Here is a 23822-nt window from a genome sequence, read left to right as displayed (position 1 = left end):
CTCTCCTTGCACCGTCTTGATCCATTACCTCACCCTTCCTCCCCACACTCTCTCTCTTTCTCAGGCTCTTTTTTGTGTTAATCATCCCTTCTCTCTCTCCTCTCTCTCTCCTCTCTCTCTCTCTCTCCTTCTCTCTCTCTCCTTCTCTCTCTCCTTCTCTCTCTCTCCTTCTCTCTCTCTCTCTCTCCTTCTCTCTCTCATTCTCTCTCTCTCTCCTCTCTCTCTCTCTCTCTCTGCTCGCACCGTCTTGATCCATTACTTCACCCTTCCTCCCCACACTCTCTCCTTCTCGGTCTCTTTCTTGTATTCATCCCTTCTCTCTCCTATCTGTCTGTCTCATCTACCCCGTTTCCCCCCCCCCCCCTCTCCTGTTCTCACTCAATATCTTATTTTACTCATCCCTTTCATTTATGTCCCTCTCAATGTCATTTAAATAATCAGCCCAAATAACAACACGACTCACATATGTTACATTGAAGACAGTTGGCTAGGTTTAATTCAATATCAATGCTTAAACATGAAATGTAAAGTTCATTCAAAACAAGGAAATACAAAGATAAGATTGACTAAATATGAAACATATTTGTTAGAAATTGCATTTGCTGTTACATAATGACACAATATAAGTATAACAATATCTGTTTGAATATATTTCAACCTATAAACCCATATATCTTCAATTTCACTTTCAAATAAAACAACTGAAATTCATTTGTACTTGAATATGGCACCTGTAATGATATAACATTTTCCAAGATATTTTAGAACCCTTTTCTTCATAATACTTCAGGGAGTCTTGTATTTTTGTGGACATACTCTGGAAAAAATGTTGGTGTTAATTGTGTAATTGAGAGCAAGAAGAAAGTAAATGTACGTGTCAAGTTTATGTTGGTAGACATTAGTAGGTATATTATATATTATATACATTAGGCGAGGCGTCAAAAATATCGATACCAGCAGGCTGCCGCCTCATGTATTGGCGCATCGAGGCTGCAATTACGGCCGAAGCCTGGCTGGGGCAATTATTTTTCACTTATTAGCCCAGCCGGCTTGCGCCAGGCTGGGATCTGAGGCTCGGTTCCATTCGAAAGGTGGCAGCCGGTGCATGCTTTTGAATGCCATTGCCTACCGCCAGCGGTAGCCGGCTGAGCTAATTTAAAAAATGCAGCCAGGACGCACAAGTGCAGTTAGCTGCCGCTGGCTGGTATATTTATTTTTGACGCCTCGCCTTAGTCAACACACTTTATATTGTCTGTATTAATAGGTATATTGTTATATTCTCTTTAGTATAGTGGGCATATTTTATATTTCATTTTTAATATTGGTATGTATTCCGAAGGAACAAAAAATCAGGAGGAGAGTAAATATCTATTTATTTTTATGATTGAGCACTTTTTTTTTTTTTTGAAGTAATGGTATTTTCCCACTAAAATTGGCTCCTTTTGTACCTTGCTATATATCATATAACATTGTCATATAATATGTAGAAAGCTATTTTTTGATTGTTGTACAAAGTTTTCAATGGAATGGGAGCTCTCTAATTACATCAAACTTGAACAAATCTGGTACTTCTTTTCACCCCATTTAATTATTAGAAATTATATGTTGAATACTTGTAAATAATACTTGCAGCATATAATATTGATATACTCTCCTTTTTGTACAAGATTCATATACTACCCCTCTGTTCTCATATACCCTGCACATTGGATCTTTTGAAATCAACATTGGCCATTCTACAGACGACATTCTTAAACCAATCCTGGGAAATTCATATTTTTGGAATATGTACATGTACGTATGTTAATACTTAAACCTACAATGGCAGTGAATTTTGGAATATGCAAGATCATGTGTCCACCATTACAACCAATGTTCACCAGAAAAAACGAAATAATAAATAACTGATTGTACGGCAAGAATTAGAAAGCGATATACCACAATTTCCATAAACGATACATCACAAAGAAAATATAACATAAGTACTCATATTGTGAAAAGTCAACATATACAAATTATCACTGTAGATAGATCTGAACCATATAAAACACAATACTATTAAAAGCAGTGTGCAATATGATACACTGTGAATAGCCTTTGACCTTTGTGTTTTACAGGTGCATGCAAACAAAGAAAAACAAGAAGAAAAAAATCATTCATAAAATTTGAACTTTTCGCTTACATGGTGAAAATTACTACTCAAATATGATTTACCAGAATATTCAACTTCCAGCTACTTCTGAAAAACATTAAAAGCATACATCTACAATAAACCATGTTTTTAAAATAAATAGTATCAATATTAAAAACAAGATATTTGAATGGAACTGTGGATCCTTAAGTAAAGAATAACAAACTCTCCAAAATGAAAAGCCAAAGAAATTTCTTCCACAGGGAAACAGCCCCAACAGAGAAATGTGGGGAAAAAGTGAGGTTCACCTTTTTAAAGGCAGGTTCCTAAGTAAAAATTTGATTCTGAAAATGATGGCACGATAACTGATTTTTTATAAAGTGTACCTAAAATGCCCCAATTTTTCTAAGAAATCCACATTAAGAAAAAAGGTGAACACCATTTCCCTGTTGGAGGTGTCCGTGTACCTAACTATAATGTAATGAGAGAAACTAAACTCCAAAGTGATTTTCATTCATTGAAAAAAGGTGGTTACTCATGAAAATTACCTGGCAAAATGCAAACAATCCTTCTGCATCCAAATAGAGTCTTGTCTTCTATCGTACACAAAAATGATACAATTTACTGTTTGGCAACATGATATTAAAATAACAAAGTTAACTATGAATTTTCCATAATATTCATGAGCTATTATAGGAGCTTGTTATAACAAAAACAATAACCCAAGTCTAATGTTCTATTACCAGTATTACAATCTTGATATAAACTGCCTTTTTTTCTCTCGCCTCTACACATTTCCTTTGTAATTTTTCTACTAACAAGGCACACACATTTAGCATTTAGCATTTCATTTTCCTTGAGACTTCTGTACCCTAAGAAACAATGGTATAAATATAAACCCTCAAAATGTCTCCATAGAAGCACCCTTAGAAGGTTAATATTGAACAACATGCTGACCTCAAAGGACTTGTGTTTTACTCTCATAGAAATTATGTCAATCTAAATATTTTTCTTTTAAAACCCCTCAATTTTTTTTAATAATGATAATAGTGGGTTCTTATAGCGCTTATGTCTGTCAGACTTGTCTCTCCTGGCGCTCCACCATTATTTTACCGACACTATACAGTATTAAACTATTAAATGGTATTGAAGCCAAGTGATCATATTTATTATAGCAGCCCTGTTCAATAGCACACATTCAAGGTTGCATAAGAGTTTGAATTCCCAAACTTTCAAGTCAATATTGCAACCTTAAAGTTACTTCTATTTGGACGTTTTAGAGTTGAACTTTAAATTCAAACCATTGTTCCTTATAATGAATGAAAATTAATCAAGTGTAATATACACCATACCAGATTAATTTTTGACCAATACTTTTCAGGGGTGTCTATTAGTGCAGTGTCAAGTGTTAGACACAGTCAGTGTACAGATCATTATTGACACTGGTGTTTCATGTACTGAACTGAACTGGTATAGCACAGCCTCTTTGCACAAGCACTGACACCAATGTTCAGTGTATCTAACTCAGGTGTTAACACTAATGCTCAGATTACTTAACATTAGCATCAACACCAATGTTCAGTGTATCTAACTCAGGTGTTAACACTAATGCTCAGATTACTTAACATTAGCATCAACACCAATGTTCAGTGTATCTAACTCAGGTGTTAACACTAATGCTCAGATTACTTAACATTAGCATCAACACCAATGTTCAGTGTATCTAACTCAGGTGTTAACACTAATGCTCAGATTACTTAACATTAGCATCAACACCAATGTTCAGTGTATCTAACTCAGGTGTTAACACTAATGCTCAGATTACTTAACATTAGCATCAACACCAATGTTCAGTGTATCTAACTCAGGTGTTAACACTAATGCTCAGATTACTTAACATTAGCACCAACACCAATGTTCAGTGTAACTAACCCTGTAGTTATCTATGGCTAAATGAAGCCCCAGTTACGTGTACTTCAATTTGATTTTCTGCAATTCAATATCTTAGTTCCGTTTCAAATTTCAATAAAATTATCACTGTATGCACAAACCCTTTACACTAGGACTTTGCATTACTTCATCAGAACTGGACCTAACACTTACACTGCACCTGAAGAAACCCACTTTACTTTTAACACCCGATCATGGCATAGTATAAATGCATAAATTCTGTCAATATGTCACTTTTTTCTAGTGATAATGCTGATACTCGTTCAAAAATCCCGCTTCACAAATATGATATACTCATCAATATAAATGCACTGTACACAATATGTTTCCACTAATGAAATATATTCTATCATCATTCTTTTTTATTTTCGTTATATTCTCACACCAATCAACATTCACAAGGCATCTAATTTTTCTGTTAATACTTTTATTTTCCTGTAATTTATTTAATATCATGAAAGTTCCTATTCTGCATAGCTCTAGTTTTCTATAGGTACTGGCTCAATACTATTTTATATTTTTTTAGTGAAAAACTTTTTCTTCAGTGCTCCAACCCTCCTTTTTCGCAAGTCACACTGAACGCTCACCACCGACTCAATATCTTTATATACTTTCAACTATTTGCATCAGTGCTATACCAAACTTTGCTCATTCATAGAAAATTAAGATTAAACAGTTAACAAAATTAAACCTAATACACAAATGCATACCTTGCAACACTTAAAGTTTCTGAATAATGACAAAACCAAGGAAAATATTGAAAGTTAAAACACATTTTTGCAATCACATGTATCAATTTTTAAACCAATGCAATAAATTTGTATTACATAAAACTACTGAGATCAACTATTCAATTAACAAGAAAATAAAACAACTCCAAAATGTAAGTTCTCACAGTTTATCATATCACAATGATTAATCAATATCACATATGTGCTTGTTACTTATCTCTGCACTTACTACTTAATGGAATGCAAATATATCATGAGCAATTCTACCAATCAACTATTAATTTCTTGCTCTTTCTTCTCTCCCTCTCTCTCTCTCTCACACTCTCTCTCTCTCTCTATTATCTATTATCTCCCCCTTTCTCTACTCTCAATTTCAAACATCACAAACTAGATTTGTATTTTGTTAACATAATACAAGTCATGTATGTTCTCTTTTTCAAATAATTCATAGTATTTCCTCTCCATTCAACTATTTGGTTGTCTGACCTTTATAGTACACAAACATCTAATCTTCTTGTCAGCCAAGCATTATCAATTCAAAACAGTTTTCTTGACATATCATTTCACTTCATATATTCATATATTTCAATCAAACAAAACATATCATTTTCATATACTTTTAGTACTACTGTCAATAATTCCTAATTCAATAGATTTCCTTGTGACACGATCACAAAAGCTTTCAAGAAATCAAGTCATGGACATTTTCAATACCCTACTATATATTCCATAGAAATCATGTTTGTGTCATTGTTATGTGCAATGCTAGTGAAATTGCCCGAGGTTGATTTTTTGAAAGTTTCTGTGATCATGCTATGGTGAAAATCCACTACAAGTGCATCACTTTGACATCCATTCAAAAACAATTTTTAATATTCAAAATAGCCTGAGTGCTTAAAGAAATATAAATTGTGACAAAAGCATCAACAAATTATCATTTATGACATGAGTACATTTCTTGTCTATACATTTATATCATAAAACAAACACAATGTAACCACAGAGAAAAAATGATATATACCAAAGTACCAAATACATGTTTATAGTAATACCTGAGTATCAAAAAACAATTATGCTTATAATTATTGTCTTGATATCATCATGATTTGAACAAACACTTAGAACTTAACACGAGTGGAAAATTATTATAAAGAGATATCCACCTCATGGTTTAACTAAAACAATGGGTTTTCAAGTGATAGCATAGTAATTAATTCAATCACATCTGTCCAGTGTACTATTGATGTTACATAACATATTTGTGGCATAGAGGGTGGAGGAGATGGGGGGGGGGGGAGTGGGAAGTGATCGGTATAGGGAGACATGAAGTTCATAGGGATCAAGAAAAAGTGCATTTTGTTGGGTGGGGGGGGGGGGGGGAGGCACACAGAGAAAGAGATATAGACAAGTTTAAATTAGTAGAGATATGAATTATAACTATGGAGAGAGAGAGAGAGACAACGAACAAAGAATTTGTACCACAGAAACATTGATTGATTTTAAAACCCCCATGTATTACCTTTTTAATTGTAATTAAACATAACCAACTTGTTTACCATGGGGTTTGTTAAATCACTTTTGAGGTATGAAGACCTTTTGGTTCATCTGGGAACGTTGTCTAGAAGTGGTGTGTTGCCATGGTACCAAATATAAACATGGAAATGGGGAGGAGGGTGAGAGATGGAACCTTATCTTTACACAGTATTGGAAGGGAAAACACGTAACAGTAAGGTCTTGAAGATTTTCAGATTAGGGGGTAATACGTCCGGATTCAAAATGTGGGTGGAACTCTTTCTTTGGGGGGGGGGGGGGATGGGCAGCTCATGATTTCAATCAAAATGTTGTCATCACTGAATATCCGAACACCTACTTATCTAACCCAAAGGCTGAGGGGGGGGGGGTGGGCTTCTACCAGTCTTCTCCAGAAAGGGGGGGGGGGGACAGGGGATGACCGGGAGGGGGAGGAGGGGTGTCAGGGGAGCAGAAAGTAAGAAGAGGAGGAAGAAAAGAAAATGAGGGGGGGGGGGCACAGAGCAAGAAAGGGTTTAAGATCGAGGTCTGAGAGGGAAAGAGAATGATTCATCTTACAACTTTTTTTACTTGTCTTCCGCGGAGGAACTTGGCTGACTGGTGGCCTAGAACACTTCCTTTTTCTGTCTGTTCTCATTAGCTCGAAACAGCATTTACAGTTTTTCTTCCCATTTGAATTTATCCCTAAACTCTGATAGCACGCAGGACACAAACTGTTATAATCCACAGTACTTGTTTGTACGGACAGCATGTGAAAGAAGAAAAACACAATCATTTTATGCCATCTTTGTATTTGCATTTTGCTCAAAAATATGAAATAATATCTTGATCGTTTTAAGTGTAAGTTATGTTTGTATTCACGTTTTGTTTCTGTTTGAAGTCTATTTAGCTTGGAGACTGTGTAGTATATATATATCATCATTACCAGTGTTCAAGGCGTTGAACAAGTGCAGCATTGTCAAACTACATTCACAAACAAACAAACACATTCGCAACAAATATAGTAATAACCAACAGGAAGAGACAGGATAGAGAGACAGTGTACATATATGTGAGAGGTATACCTATACTCAAATAATGTGTACATGTATACAGACAGATCACATCTACACTAAAGAATCAAATGGGCCAAGGGAAAAGAATTAAGGAAGATATCGAGAATGCAGGAGGATGATAAAGAAAACAAGAGAGGAAAACAGAAAGACAGGAGAAAGAGAGGGAGAGAAAGAGTGACAGAGAGAGAGAAAGAGGAGGGGGAGGGAGAGAGAGAGAAACAAGGAGGAAAACAGACTTAGCATGAGAGGAATTCATTGACAGAAAGATGGATTGATGAGAGGGAGATGGACGTATTCTTATTGTTATTATTTCATTAAGGTTCTTGTCAAAATTATATATAACATTTTAAATGCCTGAGGATTTAAAACATTGTTTACTGACTTCCCATAGGGTTTAATATGGAGACCATCAAACTCCTGTGGGACAGCTAGGGGTCGAATAAATATCATGCACTCTATAACTTCCCTTGGGAGGCAGAAAGGCATTATCTCTTTGCTAAATGATATACTGGTACCTTAAAACCTTTTTGGCTCTCAACATAACCATGGCAAAGAAATAATTAACCTCAGTATACTTGCAAAGAGAGGACTAGGCACATGTATCTAGTATTAAGGAGTGGTTAAAGCTCCTTGATGGTAATGTTCCTGTACAGTCTCTGGCGACCTTTCCAGGTCAACCCTGTTTCCAAATTGTTGATGAAATTAAAAATGGGATGGGTCAATCGTAAACGATGAGGAAGGTTTTATTAAGATTTCATTAAGACCCTGCAGTAGGCTCCTTAAATGAAAGTTAAGAGCTTTAAGAGGAAGGCGTTGCAAGGCCCTAATTTGCCAGGACAGTTGCATTAGTAAATGCATCGGGAGACTGTACTTAGTCATCACTGGAGCTTGATTTCATTTGCAAGTTTGGCCTGGCTTCAGACTTGAAAAATTGTCTAATTATTATGCAATGTTGATTAACTTTGAATTAATAGTGGCTTTGATGTAAAAATATACATACAACTATACAAATTTATCTGCTCACTCCTTTGATAGTTTGATCTACTCTAATTTGGGTATTTTTGTTGCTTTTTCTGTCACATTTTCTGTCAACTTGTGCACACAAAAAAAGGTTCTGAACGAAATGTCATGGATAATGTCTTAAGTTTTGAATGAGGCTAGCAAGAAATAAGATGTTGGGGATAGTAACTTACTTCTCTATATCCCATTCATAATACAGGAGTTTGGGAGAAGGCTCATAATCTATTAACCAGGGAATCATAGGGAGGATTTCTAGTGAAATCTCACGAAAAAGCTGACTGGGTTGATTAATGAACTTGTGTGAATGTTGTGTACCTATTCTTTTTAGTGTATAAGGGTTTTCATTGAATACCATGGCAACACGTAGATAAATAAATAAAGAATAAAATTCACAAATTCACACCATGGCATGCTAATTTCTTATCCCTTTTTCGGAGGGGGGGGGGGGTCATTTAGCACAAAATAGTTATAATAACTTGAGTGTCAGTAACAAATAAGGAGGAAAGAGAAAATAGAACAGGGAATTATGTGAGTGACAAAGGTTACAGATAGATAGAGAGAGGGAGAGAGAAGGCAAGAAATACACACTCAGCTAGAGAGAACAGAAGAGAGAAGAAAAGGAAGATAAGAGAGAAAGAAAGGAGGAACGAAAGAGCTGAAAAATACTGAGATACAGAAAGGAAATGAGGATGAGGTACACAACGACATACACAGAGACACTCACTTAAAAAGTGTAGAAAAAACACTCATTTCTTCAAAGCATACCAAACTTAAAAGGACAGCGAGAATTCACTCAACGAAACATAATGTAATATATATCACCATCACTGTGTTTAATATTCTCTTTTTCATATCAAAAAATTCTCATATTGAAACATTTAAGACATGCATACAAAAAGACAAAGCTATAGTTTGCATTATTTTGGCAGAACAGATGTATATATACTACAGAGTCCACAAGCATTATGAAATTTAAATAGATTTCTCAAAAAAGACAGTACCAAAAATTAAATAGCGAATAAACCAAATAGAGTCAAGAAAATGGGCCTCTAATTTGATTTTACGAATGTATACAGCAATTTGGGGAAGACTTTTCCCCCAGTTTATTTCCCTTTTTTTAAAGGTTTTGTAAATTCAGCATGCATTGTTTTCTTATCACTATGTGTGTATTTTATTCTTATGAATGTAGAACAAGACTTTTGATCATCATATGCACAATCAACGTTACTACTAGTTAGCCTGTATTCATTTTGAAGTTTTTTCCCTTCATTCTGAGGTTTTCTTTTTCTTCCACTTTAGGGATTTTTTTCCTCCAAAGAACCAAACCAGGTAAAGATATGTAGACTTCTGCCTCGTAAGTTTGTCTTTTTCTTACTTTCAAAAGAGAAAGAAAAAAGGAGACTACTTGGTCCTACAAATTAAGAAAATGCTGCCCTGAACTTCAAATGGTCCACATGGCTGATATGTCACTAAATTGTGGACTTAATTGTGTGACTTCAGTCACATAACTTTCTCCAAAAGAGTTCACTCATAATTATTTTGAGTGCCAGCAGACTAAAAATGAAATTATTTCTCAGAATGTTCCGAGTTAGAAGGAGAAAATAAAGGTGTCGAAAAATCACAAGAGCATTGAAATTAGTTCCTTTGAATAAGAACGGAAATTAGCTGAAGCCAGTTTGTTGTAATTCTTTCACAACTCTTTTTATGAAAGTGGAAAAAGGCACTAAAGATCAGCTTGGTTGGTGGTGGACCTGAGACTTTGATTTTGTCATGGATTTTTCCAGATTTTGTGGCAAAGCTGTCAGATGGGACTAAGGAAAAAAAGATATCAAACTTGTTCCACTGAACATATAGCGAATGCCTCACTTTTATCTGCGTGAGAAATAGACCATATTTTTGAGCTACGTTATACATCAAACGATCAAAAACAAATGAAAACAAAGATTGTCAACCAAACCACTTTCTGTTCTTTTGTACTGTGCTAACAAACCACAAGGTTCACTATCCACTGTGCTATATAAACTAAACATGAAAAACAGAAACACAAAACTTGATGAGGATTTAAGTCAGAGACAAAGATCTGTCCCGAACATATCCAAAAATTGAAATGCAACAAACAATAACAAGTTAAAAAACAACAACTTTTTCTTTGCTTTAGCTAAATACGGTTTCATCATCACTCGTTCACGACTTGGCCATTCAAAAACAACAAAAATACTTGAAAATATGTAATGAATAGTTATGAATATAGAATATATATATTTTTGAATATTGTGACAAAATAAGTTGTGGCTACAAGTATAAGTTTGATCTGTTTAAGTTACCACAAGAAAAATGTAATGATTGCACACAGCACATGGGTAGTTATATAATATATAGATTTCTCAAAGAATAAAGAGCATGATACTCTCTCCAGGAGAACTTCGCTCTCTAATTCAATCTTACGTTTATATATGACATTAGATGTATTACACCAGACCTCACAAAATTACAGTTTAACCCTATGTCTACCAAAGACACGCTCTACTACAGGCCATCGGCCCACTCCAGAAAGCTAAGAGTTAACACATCACCAATAAGTTCATGTTACACATCTATTCATCAAATACTACGTCCATACCTGTTACAGAAAAACCAAGACTGAAATAAATAAAAAGACAGGAATTACTCTTGTCATTTGGTTAATACCTTAAATACCATGGTCACAAACTTTTTTTCACATTTTTAGTTGTCATTAAAAAAAAAATTATCAAATATGTCTAGAATTGTGCTATTGTCGAAAATCTAAGGAACCCACACCGAATTAGAATCACCAACTAAAACAAAACTATTACCCACATTCACTTAATAACAGATTAGCTTCAAACTTGCATGTCTATCTCCCCTTGTTTTTATGATTCTCCTGTTTATGTGTAGACATATTTGTGGTTTGCAGCCTGAAGAGTAACTTTGAATGTTTGAACAACTCAAGATATAACACACAATGTACAAGGTACCAGAGTCTCTCTCACTGACTGTCATGAAACCTCGATCATCTCACAACTACTACTAAGTGACCTCTGACTGCTGAGTGACCTTGTGTCAAAGTCCTCCTCGTCCTGGTCTAGTGCTGACCGACCGTACTCAAGGATCTCCCGCCGTGCACTGACTACGATCTCTGAAGTGACCACTTCTCGAGAGCACGAGCCAATCTCCTCACAGGATTGGCTGCGGATGCTGGGGTGTAGTTTGGGGCGTTTCTTATTATTGCACTTTTTCTTATGGGGGTGTGTAGGTTCAGAGGAGTCAGAGTCGCTAACGTCTGGGGACCCAAAGTTACATTTGGTTATGTACGTCGCGACCCGATCCATGGCTGTTGTGGGTGACTGATGGATTTTCTGAGATTGACTGGATTCCTCAACGCTATTCCCAGACTCCTTTCGCTTTTGCCAGACCTCGCTGTCACCGCGGCTAGTAGGACTATCGTCTGCTTTAGCCTGAGGGAATGAGAAGGGATTCCAGCCTGATGGGAGTACCTGAGGGGTTTCCATGTCAGTTAAACCCTTGGATTTCTGACTAGAGTCTGGTTTAAGGTTAGCACTGCTGCATGCACTACTAGCAGCTGAGCTTAGGTTGATGTCTGGAGAGATCCCAGAGCTAACTGAACCATGCATCCATGAACTACCACTAGGATCTAAAGCTGGGGAAGCTGTGCTGCTAAGACTAAGGTCACTAGTCACTGATTGTCCACTACTTTGACGGGAGAAGAAGGGGTTTGAAACATTTCCGCCTACGACGGCTGCTGAGGATTGGATAGGGGGTGGAGAGTTCTGAGGTCCAAAAGTTGGTTTCTTTAGCGCACTTGGTTTTTGTTGGTCCTGTGTTGCTGAGGAGTTTGCGACCCTTGTGTTGCTTGAAGCAGGGTCGGGGTGATTTATTCGTGAACGTCCAAACTGAAACCCTACGGATGTCTCGCTGTGTTTGTGCCTCTGGCTTCTGCTGGTTGAAGGTGAAGCAGGAGCAGTGAGGACCGATGATCCCGAAGCAGCAGGGATCAAGTTCTCTGCAGCTTGTACCTCTGCGCAGATGGTTTCAGAGTTTGAGATAAGTCCTTCTAATTTCAGCTTCTTTCTCTCCACCTTACTCTTAGAATTCTCTGGGTGCGACCTCTGGATGCCAGTGCTCAAGCCCGTTTGCTGGGCCTGGAACTTTGCGCATGCCTCCACAAAAGGGTTATTATTGCGAACTTCTGGCGAATGTACACTGAGGTGGCTCGTACCCCAGGCGAGTTGTTCAAGGAGGCCGGAGGGGCTATTGCAAAGGGATCGGGACTTCTTTGAATCTCCTGGCGAATTGAGCAAGAGAACGGTCTTCTTAACATCAAGACCTGTTGGTCTTTGTAATGTCCTGCTCGGGGCACTCATCAGGTCTAGTGTAAGGTGGCTTGTAGAGCGTTTCTCTGTTACAAGCGTCTGTGTTCCCACTTCTGTAAGGGCGTCACGGCTGAGCGAGCGTTTGATCGACTTGTTTTCTGAGGTAGGTGTGGTGGGAGCATCAGCGAAAGTGACGCGGGGTAAAGTCCTGCTCAGCCTGGGGCTTGCCTTGCCCGGCATGTAGGAGCACTTCAATGGCAACGAGAGGTTTTCCAAACTGAGTTTCCTGATATTGGGCCTCATTGGGAGCATCGATTCTTCTAGCCCCTTCCTTGGGTATGTAACCTTTGACGATTCTGCCTTTGGAGAGGTCAGCATACTAGAATGCTCACTGGCACAAGCACCTTCCTCTTTTTCCTTCATCTCTGAAGGTTCAACGTCCTCCTTTGGAGGTCCAGAGGGTTGAAGGGTCGAAGGTAGGCCTTGCCTTGTTCGGATGATCTTCTCATACTCCAAGAGCTGGCCGAGGAAGTTGAAGTTTGGAGAAATGGTTGCCCTCTTCTCTTTGACATATCTGAAAATTTAAAAAAAAGTAGAAAATCAGATTATCAAACTTGCCCAATCCATCACTTTATATCATGAGAGAAATTTTGAGTGAAAATGAATTAATCTAATACGAAGAATGGCTAGATATATCTACAAAATACACACTACACCCTGTATAATCATCCTGAAAAAATTATCAAAATGCTGCAGTTATTCATGTCTTCTTCTTTTTAAGTTTTGCCCATTATACATAATCATTTCCTGAATGCAAACGTCAGTGAATAACAAATATTGTGATAAAGATTTTGAAGGACAGCATGAATATGTATGGGTGGGTCCATGCAAGGCAAGAAGGCTGATTGCTGTACATTATCACTGAGAATCTATCAGGGTCAGCCTTGCATTCTGGCAGGACCTGTGTCTTTACCAGACCTACATGTAGCCTCGTATCCCAAACCAATTTCCTCCTTGAGTCCAATACCGGGGCCATCAATCTGACCTCACTGACTCATCCACTAAAAATACATTCTTCCTAACCTCTGAGCTGCATCTATATGCATCACAAGCTTTACTTCGTCTTCCACTTTACCAATGACCTTCATTACAAGATGATCAATCATAACTACAGGTCAAGACTATATGTACAGTCAAACCTGCTGTACCAACCACCTGTATAGAAAGACCACCTGTCCATAAAGACCACATTTATATTTCCCCTGAAAATCGGTTCTCATTGAAACCTGTACTAAAGGAACCTGTATATAAAGACCACCAGCCTATAAAGAGTTGATGCCCATCCGGCTTTCAACAGTACAGCTGCTATGTCAGGCAATTCATTTTACCCATTGCACTTTGAACTGGCTGGTTCCTGTGTAAAGCCTATGTGAAAGTGAGCATTCAGTAGTGGACGTGTTTACTTACTTGTAAGCCTCGTCAACATTCATATTGAGGTATCGCATGATAAAGGCAATGGCAACGGTTGGAGATCGTGAGATCCCTGCCAGACAGTGAACGATGACGCTTCCATTCGCTGACCGAACCTTGTCTGAAAGAACAAAAAACAAAATAGGAATGAAAAGAAATGATTAATAATACAATTATAGGATATCAAATCAGAAAATGACTGTTAGAATAGAATGGTTGATAATAAATATATTTTTAAACTTGTTGCTTGTGTGTCATTTGAAACATATCGTGGGATATGTTCTGTTTACTTTTATTGTGGTTTTGATAATCTTCAAACAAGCAGGGTCAACGCAAATATGCATCATCATGATGCCATCTAAAATCTCCAAGTGCCTGGTACAAAGACTAGATCATCATTTCCTCTTGCAGGTGTCCATGATAAGAGGTAATTCTATGCAAATGAGATGATTCGTTCATCACGGCCATTGTCTTACTCATAAGAAATGATGAATATATCCAAATCAAATTTTCACAGACAGGTGTGGCCAGATGTTTGATGAAAAATTATGACTATACATTTCTATTTCCGTGTCATGAAAAAGAGAGATTGTTCTAATTTGATCCTGGCTTAGAAAGAGACTCCGAGTCACGACCAAGGGATGGCTGGCTGGCTGGCTGGGAGGAGCCTCATGCTACATTGACTCACAGCATATTTAATATGGATTGAAGTGCATGTACAGACTGAGTCAATACAATGGATATTCGTTTGATCATTAAGCAAGTGAAGGTCTAATTATTTCCAAAGTATCAGAGATCTGCTCTCACCCTTCATCTTGTAATTAAGATATAGTTTTCCTACATGCTCAAATATGAGTTCTTATCCCTTTATAATTATATGTTTCTTAAAATGAGTAAACATTGAAACAGAGGAAAGATGTCAAATACTCTTTGGAGGTGTTAGAATATTGAAGAGAGTGTTGAAAGTGAAAGAGAAAGAGCTTTATGAAAACCTTGGCTCCCAGTTTATCACAGAAATGTCATCATAGTGCAAAAGGTTGATATTATCTCTCTACATGATGAGCATGAGTAGTAGGGTCTCCCAGATTATAAATAGAGCTTTAAATAAGCTTGTATCAGTTCAGATTATATTAAACTACCAAAGGCTCTAATACTCTTCTCGTCTGGCTTCCGGGCTACCTGTTCTACATACAACATAATCTTCATCGTCACCATCACGGGTGAAAACTGAAGTGTATTTCTGTCTTTCCCCTTTCAATGCAGCGCGGCTGGGCGGTTTATTTTCAGCACTCAAATTATGATGCGCTTGGTAACAGACATGACAATGCAAAATAGGCTGCTCGGTAATGATCAGTTCGCGATGATCAAAATACAATTTAATTACGACTAGAGGCAAGCTTCATATGTCAACCACTTTCATGAGAGGGGTTTAAAGGTAGGCCACTACACTATGCCAATTATAAGCTAAAATGGCTGACTGAAGTCTGGATGTATTTAGTCTCTTGCTATTAGTGATTCTTATTTCGGCTCAGCTTCACTGTATTATGTATTTCATCACATAGTGTGTATAATTATGAAAGTTTGCATACAGTTGCACAAGGCAACTATGCATTCTAGATATGTAAAAATGGCAACTCTTTCATTCCCTAAAGCCTCGGTCACAAATGCCATTACGAACTGCTACGAACGCCGTACGAACGATTTTCAGACAATGGAAAAACGGGGAGATTCATACGAAAGCATCGTTCGTACGAACCTTTGTGACCGTAGCTTTAACTTGTTACATACATGTAGCAGGAGATATATATATATGGTATCTATTTCATGTAACTGATTTATAACTAATGGGGGGGGGGGGGGGGTTATGAGGAAGTGACCACTCAAATTTGACTCTGATTCATGGTACAGGCACCAGTGACACACCAAGAAAAAGCCATACTCCAAAAAAGAAACCAAACAAAATCAGATTATAAGACTTGGGAATATCGCTTAGTCAGAACACGAGAGGAAATCATGAATGTGAGTAAGAGCTGACCGCTTGTAACGAGGTAATTTACAAGGCACTGGCAATAGCTACAGGTCAATGAGGGTTTAATAATTTCACAAATTTGGTCCAAATTATCCCGTTTTGGTGCTTGGGGCCAGGCATCTCTCATAGTTCTACTGATGAAGATTGACGAAGTTCATTTAGAAATTTGTTCATGATTTGTAGCATTTTTTTCATCAATTCTTTTTAATTTAGAATCATTTTTTTTGGTTTGGAATCAAAGAGTTATTCCATAGAACAAAAAAAGAAGATAATTATCAGGCTATTGATCCCTGATTGGTCTACCCCCACCCTGAGAAGAAACATAGAGGAGGACAAAAATGAGGGAAAAGAAAAGAAGAATGAAGAGAGATCAATACAAAATATGTTTAAAAGGAGAGGATAAAGATGAAAGAGAGAAATATATGAAGGAAGAAAGAAAGAAATGAATGAAGAAAGAAAGAAATGAATAAAGAATGAACGAAAACAGGACCATCTTCTTAAGCTAGTCTTCAGATTGCCTGTGCAAATCCATAGGGAAAGGCAAAGTTGGGATTGAGCCTTCATTCCACAGTGCCTTGCTCAGAAAGCAATGGTGAGAATTGCAATGCTGCCATCTAGTGTCAGAACATGTACAGACTTGAAATGTCTATACAAGTCTGTGCAGTTTTCTGTACATGAATACTACCAATATAAAAGTAATTGTGCTTATGTTGGCCTACATATTAATGTCTTTTTTGTTGTACAAGGATGTCTTGGACATTTTCAGAAGATAAGTTATTTTATATGACTATTTCAAAGATGTGAAAATATGTTTCTTTCATCTTTAAAGAAAAAAGAAAAAAGGGGAGGGGTTAGTTTAGTACATTTTTCGCTACTGACACTCACCAATGAACTCAAGCGCCTCATCGAACCATGGGAGGATCTTCTCGCCATGGTTATCTCGTACCGGTATCCGATGGAAGTGGGTCTGGGGAAGGAATTCTGGGATAGGGCATGACCTGCTGACGTTGAGGACATAATTGATCCCATAATTCTTTAGGCACTCCTCTGACATTACATCCTGCGAGACAAAACAAAAATAACACAACAAATAGAGTTAATCATCTTATGATCAGAAGCTGCAAAATACATTTAAGTATTCATGGTTTTATTAACAAATTTGATGTTTCCAAATAAACAACAGCACTAAACAACATAGGCCTTGTATGAAGAAAGGTCCATAATCAAATCAATGGTAGTCTACTTCTAGTTCTTGCATTAAGTACAGTATAATGAATTTTAGCAATTTATAATGTCATGGCTAATGAAATGAAATTCCTATTGGTATGGACTCGATCATACGCAGGTACAAATATTTCACCTGCACACCTATCACAAAAGAAAGGAGCTTATAAATATAGATATCCAACATCAGAAGAATGTAATTAACTCTCTAAAACACCAGTTTCTAGACTGTATCAATCGGGTCCGATAGTACTTGCACTCCATATGTGAGAGAGCCTTGAATCAAGGCAATAGGGATGAGTCAGAGTGTGAGAGAGAGATAGAGAGCAGGAGTGCAAACTTGTCATATCCTGATCAAATAGGCTCTCTCAAAGAATAGCCCTGCCTGCAGTCAGTCAGTCAGCAAGGGGTTATCTCCTTGTGCAGGCAGACCTACACACATGTATATATATATACAATGCCAAGATTACTCAACAGTATCTACATGCAGGTACCTACATGTAGGTTTGTGTTATCACAATTTGTGATACATGTAACAGCTGAAATGTACAAAAACCAGAACTCCCTAAAATACAGAAATGATTGAAAGAAAAATAACTTCAGTATATATTTGTAATCTACAAGATGTTTAGCATTTGAGTGGCTTTGCTCCACTCAAGAAACAGAATACATTATATATTTTCATGACCAAACTATTATTACTTTTTTTTTGTTGGGGGGGGGGGGGGAGGGGTTGAAATAACAATAGTACTGCAAAGACTCTCATACCAAACAATTACTATTCACAACAAAGTGAACAATTTACTTGATACGTGTGCACTTTTATTAATCAGTTAGAAAGCAGACATTTAAGTGTACTATTTGGTTTGGGTATTTAACACAATATTTTCTCTTGACTCTAGCCGAAGTCCTCACTGTTTTTCTGTAATTCCATGGATTAAAACTATTTTCAGTCACTATTTACCTGCTGCGATCCCAGGTATAAGAATCCAAGCACACGGGTGGGGCCCGTGTTGGTAACCGGTAGACAAGGCTGTGAGAGGGGGGCACGGGCGGGGCAAGGGGGGCGGTTCTGCGACTCACAGAGGTACGGGAAACAAGACTGGAATGATGTGTAGCCACCTATAAAGGAAGAAGAACAAAAGTTTATTATGAAATTCATCATATCTTGAATCCTGTTCTGTGTAAGATGAAATAGGTACAATGTTACTCCATAATAATAATGATTTTCATCACAAATATAATATACAGTAAGTATATTTACATGTACATGCACATATTTACATGTCGTATGTTATCTTGAGTAAATTTGTATTAACTAATACATTCGAATGTTGAAGCCAGCAGCAGTAACTCATGATTATTTTTACAATAAACTTTACCACTTTTTCGGCAAGAAAGAAGAAAAGTAAAGTATGTTTCAAATCTTCATTTTCTTCATTCTTTGTACCAATACAGAATGAATTAAATCTATTTTGAAATAGATTTAGTATTTAAACTTTATATCTGATTTCAGAACTGATAATACTCTACAAAGTCCTACTTCAAACACATGTAGATTTATATTTGCCAGTAATAAAACAAACTTATGACTAATCTTTGAACTTTATCAACAAATATTTATTCAATTTGTCAAATGTATACAAAGACGTCATATCACTTGTTCCAACGTCATGATCCAGTTTTTCATGCTATGCTTGAAAGCACTGCAACAATATCTGTCCCATACTGCGGAACAACGTACATAGTAAGATCATACTCATCGACCCATCGGACTATCCCAAATTGTAACCAAAGTCAACAACGGCAATAGTAGGAACTCTACAATGGACGTTTACATGACCATATTTGGGAGGAAAACCATGTGAGGTCTATAAGCTCACTTTCTCCATTGCTTTCCCTAGACACACACGTACAGGCCGATCATAGAGGGAGATAGATAGATAGATAGAGAGAGAGAGAGAGAGAGAGAAAAAAAAAGAAAGACAGAGATTAAGAGAAAAAGAGAGAGAGAGAGAGAGAGAGAGAATGAGAGAGACATGACATATACAGAGATACACTATACACTGAACATTGAAAAGCTGAGAAAAAGAGACATACACTGTGTTACTACATGTACAGACTCATTTATGATCACACAGAATGACCATGTATGCCTATAATATAAAAACTTTTTTAAAAGTCTACATATTTAATGCTGAAGGCCATGTGCAAAAGATATTGAGAAAGAAAGGATCAACTATGAAGAGAAGCATGTACAGAGACGTAAACAATGAGTGAGAGAGACTTGAATAGAGAAAAGAAAGACAGATTGAGCTAGAGATGGAGAAACAGAACAAGAAACAAAGGTCAAAGGGACACAATGGTTCGGTAGAGATAAATGATTGCAATCTCCTTGAGGTAATGTGTCTATTCTACTTCACTCTCACTACTATTATCATCTGGTTTACACCAGTTCACTCCATCCATGCTATAAAAAGGAAATACGTCGATTTGCGTTCACCTCGGCCCACAGGAAAACCAAGTACTTAAGGGTTACTACATCATACATTGCGCTGGAGAGAGAGTGAAAAAACCCTTTATAAGGTAGGGATGACGTAATCCTTTTGCTGGTTTAATAAACGTCATGCGCTTGCCGATTTAATACATCAGAGAAAAAGCTGAATTTACAGTTTTCCCTCAAAGACTAACTTTGTTAAGTTTAGAATTTATGAGAAGTTCAACTTCACCATCAGAAACTTGCACATTAGCAATATATTTATGAACCCATCTTGCACATCACGTACAAACAAACTACAGAGACAGCTTGTGAGTAATGCATAAAATGTCATATAAAAATTTACAAATTTGCAAATTCCAATATTTCAGTGAGAACAAAAAATGCCTACTGTTCTCTAAAGCATACACATACAGCCTTTACACATAATAAGTTGAATAAAGTATGATGTACAGATCAATTAGGATAATACAAAACTTCTTAAAATCCTGCCTAAAAATAATTATAATCTACATCACAATCATTGTGCATCAACAAAAATCCAAGGTTTTAGACTGATGAAACTTGATGATAAAACTTTTTACGATGCCATATATTTAGATGGCAATAATAGTGATTTTTATTTCAGGTTTTGGCAAAGCAGTATATCAATGTGTTTCATTAGCTTTATGGTTGCCAAATTTATAGTTAGTATCTGACAAATATAATTTATCTTAGAATGGAAAGTAAGAGTTACATTATACACAATACTAACCCAACTCTATGTTTGCATATTAACCTCACCAATATGCTCACATGATTGCACATTTAACCAGTACAGCTGTTATGTCTTTCATAATAAAAAAAAGTGGGAAATTCTCCCCTTAAGGACTTACACCAGTGGAATATCCTCTTAAGACTTAAACACAAAAAAGTGAAATTATCGTTTACAATTTTTTCAATGCATGTATAACATCTTAAAGATTAGGTACATGCACAGTACACCTGTACATGAAGACCTAAATAAATGTTGTTCTTCTTGTAGATATCATATAATACTGGTAATATACAATATTACTACAAATTGCAATGACATTTTTCCACAGAAGAAACACACAAACAAATTAACAATCTGCTTCTTAGTTGAATATGAACAATTCTGTATAGCCTTATGAATAAGTTTTAAGTATATGAAATATAGACGTACGATCCTTACCGCCAGCGGCGACCGTTTTCACATTCCTCTCGACTTGGATAACCATGGTTGGTTTATTTAAATCCACAACTAAAAATCCAGTAACATTGGGCTGAGGAAAAAAGTTGCGCTCCAAAATGCCAAACTATCTCTCAACGTACTCAAGGCAACGGCGAACCATGTATGATTCCAATGATACTGTTCGTCTGCGTGGAGCGGGAGTCAATATAAGTCCTCTCTCTACCGTGATCGAGCAACTTGTGTCTCCTTAGTAGCGGAGCTCTCGTCAACAATGAATGCCTAGCAAATTGGTGGGGACACTCTCTTTCTATTGAGCTGGAGGTGTATGATACAGGCGAAACAGGGAAGAGAGAGAAAAGGACGCTAGTGGTACAGTCATGAGAGAGAGAGAATGAGTGTACCTATAGAGATCCTGGCAGTGCCAGGGTATTCTACAGCCTTACATGGAGATTGCCCTTTGAGTGACACACAGGGTGTATTGTAAACACACAGTCATTACACACATACACACACAGATAATCAGCTGTGCGGAGAGAGAATGAGAGAGAGAGAGAGAGAGAGAGGAAGGACAACCCCAGGATGAGTCATCCCAGGTATTGACCAATCACAGCACAGCGTGATGATGTCATGCTGTTACGAGCCAATCTGGCACTTCCCCTTACACTAATACATTACCAGCGCCTGCTCACCCACCGTTACAGTGTATCCCATTCTTTGTGTATGTGCACCGACTATCTATTCAATAACACACAGGGAGCTATCTAGGAATATATCACTGTGGTATATTCCAGTATAGTTTGTTGTTAAAAGGGTTTGTTATTGAAAGATATGACATCCATTAATTGATCCCGAAGATGGGAGATGGATACCAGGTCTTTAGAGATGCATACCCCTCAGGCGCTCATCAACGCTCATAATACAGTAGTGCATTCTTAACAAGGAGACCATCAAACGAGATATATATTCTCTACAACTGTATGATTCCAATGGAATATATTCCATAACAGTGTCTTCCATATGCCTTGTATACTATCAATATCTCAAGCAAAGAAAACAACAGCTAAATGATTTCGGCTGGCAACATCGGTACACAACATACACACACATAATTATATCACAAATTCTGCATACCCTCGAGACCGAATATTACAACAGAAACTTCAGACTTTACAAAACCAATTATGAACAGAATGTTTCCCACTATTTATGACCAGAACATTTATTACTAAACTCCTCAAAAAAGCTGTGCAATTCAAGTTTGAGCATTGATATCTCTCGTTACTATATGACATATAATAAAGTAACAGGAGAGATATCAACAATTGCAGAGCTTTTTGAGTAGTTTATTTCATGCACCTATGAAAAATCACTAGAAAACTATATTTAAAAAAGGGAACATTTAACATGACTCATTGATACAGCAATATAACATAAATCATATGCAATAACGTTTTGAAAAAATTGTTATTGAACAAGCAGTTACCTTATATGGCATACAATTATATGGAATACAATTATAGAAGTCCATTTTTTAGCCGATGACATTTAAAATACCTACATAAACATGTAACATACATCAAGAATCAAGCAAGAACAGTAGACTGTTGATTTTTTGTTTTTCTTTCTTTCATTCCTTCATTCATTCACACTTTTGTAGTTATGAAAGCAATGATCCACTGCAAGCATCAGGTGGGTTTAAGTAACTCCATCAAGATCTAGATGAATCACCATTAATTAAAAAAGAATTCATATATCACAAATTCTATATAATACTAATCTACACCACAGAGCCGAGGGGGTGTGTCGACTTGTCTGAGGCTATTTCCTTCAACTTCTTATGAGTAATCATCTAATTTAGCGGTTAGCTATGATAATGATGAGCTCATCAAACGTTGGATTAATTATCATTATTCATCGCAAGACATCCTTCATGTAACATACGCCTGAGTGATGCATATATGTATGATGTCATTATATGAAAACCCCATGTCTTGTCTGAATCGAGGGGTGACTCAATAATCATAACCATTACAAGATGGTTGATGTGTTACTTGTCTTATATCTGATTCAAGACTCATTATATTTATCCCATTTTGTCTAAACATGCAACAAATTTGTGTATGATAATACACAAAAGCAGTAATAGCCTGATCAGGTATTTTTTTAATCAGACCACACTAATTTGACTCTTTGATTGTGCTAATGGAATTTTGGAACACTACAAAACCAAACAGAAATCACAAATTATAATTAATCATACTACACAGAAATCCATACAACAAAACTGATATTGATAAACATCAATTTAACAATAAAGGAATAAGTTACTAATTGATATAATAAAACAATATCAAATACAAAGATACAGAATGAATGAATGCAGTACAACAAGGACAAACATTATTGTGGAATGAAATCGTACATATAGGATAATACATGCAAATAAATGTGAAAAGTATGCACTGCAATGCACAAAATAACATTCACAACATGACTTAATCCAGAGCTCCAAATTAACGTTTGTTTGAAAGGGGATCCGGATTTAACGTTTTACAGTCTGTGTGTACGTTCCCTATAGGATAACTTCAAATTAGGGGGGGGGGGGGGGTCTGGACTTAGATTTGGGGCGCCCATGCGT

The 23822-nt window shown here is 36.8% G+C and overlaps 1 protein-coding gene across 2 annotated transcripts; it reads right to left on the bottom strand.

Moving 5' to 3' along the window:
* Positions 1 to 9226: 9226 nt before the first annotated feature.
* Positions 9227 to 21680, bottom strand: LOC582330 (tyrosine-protein phosphatase vhp-1). 2 transcript variants are annotated; one of them, XM_011677552.2, is made up of 5 exons: positions 21176 to 21680; positions 18457 to 18614; positions 17154 to 17328; positions 14237 to 14360; positions 9227 to 13343 (listed from the first exon to the last, which is right to left on the bottom strand). In XM_011677552.2, the coding sequence occupies exons 1-5, from the start codon at positions 21228 to 21230 to the stop codon at positions 11435 to 11437; spliced, it is 2421 nt and encodes an 806-aa protein (XP_011675854.1). In that variant the 5' UTR covers positions 21231 to 21680; the 3' UTR covers positions 9227 to 11434. The 2 variants fall into 2 exon arrangements, with proteins under 2 accessions (XP_011675854.1, XP_003725447.1); XM_003725399.3 differs by having other exon boundaries at positions 21185 to 21680.
* Positions 21681 to 23822: the final 2142 nt, after the last annotated feature.

Source organism: Strongylocentrotus purpuratus, unplaced genomic scaffold (assembly GCF_000002235.5).
Source record: "Strongylocentrotus purpuratus isolate Spur 01 unplaced genomic scaffold, Spur_5.0 spur5_scaffold_17, whole genome shotgun sequence".
Lineage (NCBI taxonomy): Eukaryota > Metazoa > Echinodermata > Echinoidea > Camarodonta > Strongylocentrotidae > Strongylocentrotus > Strongylocentrotus purpuratus.
Note: the sequence above shows the minus strand (reverse complement) of the source record. Positions and strands in the feature narration are given on the sequence as shown.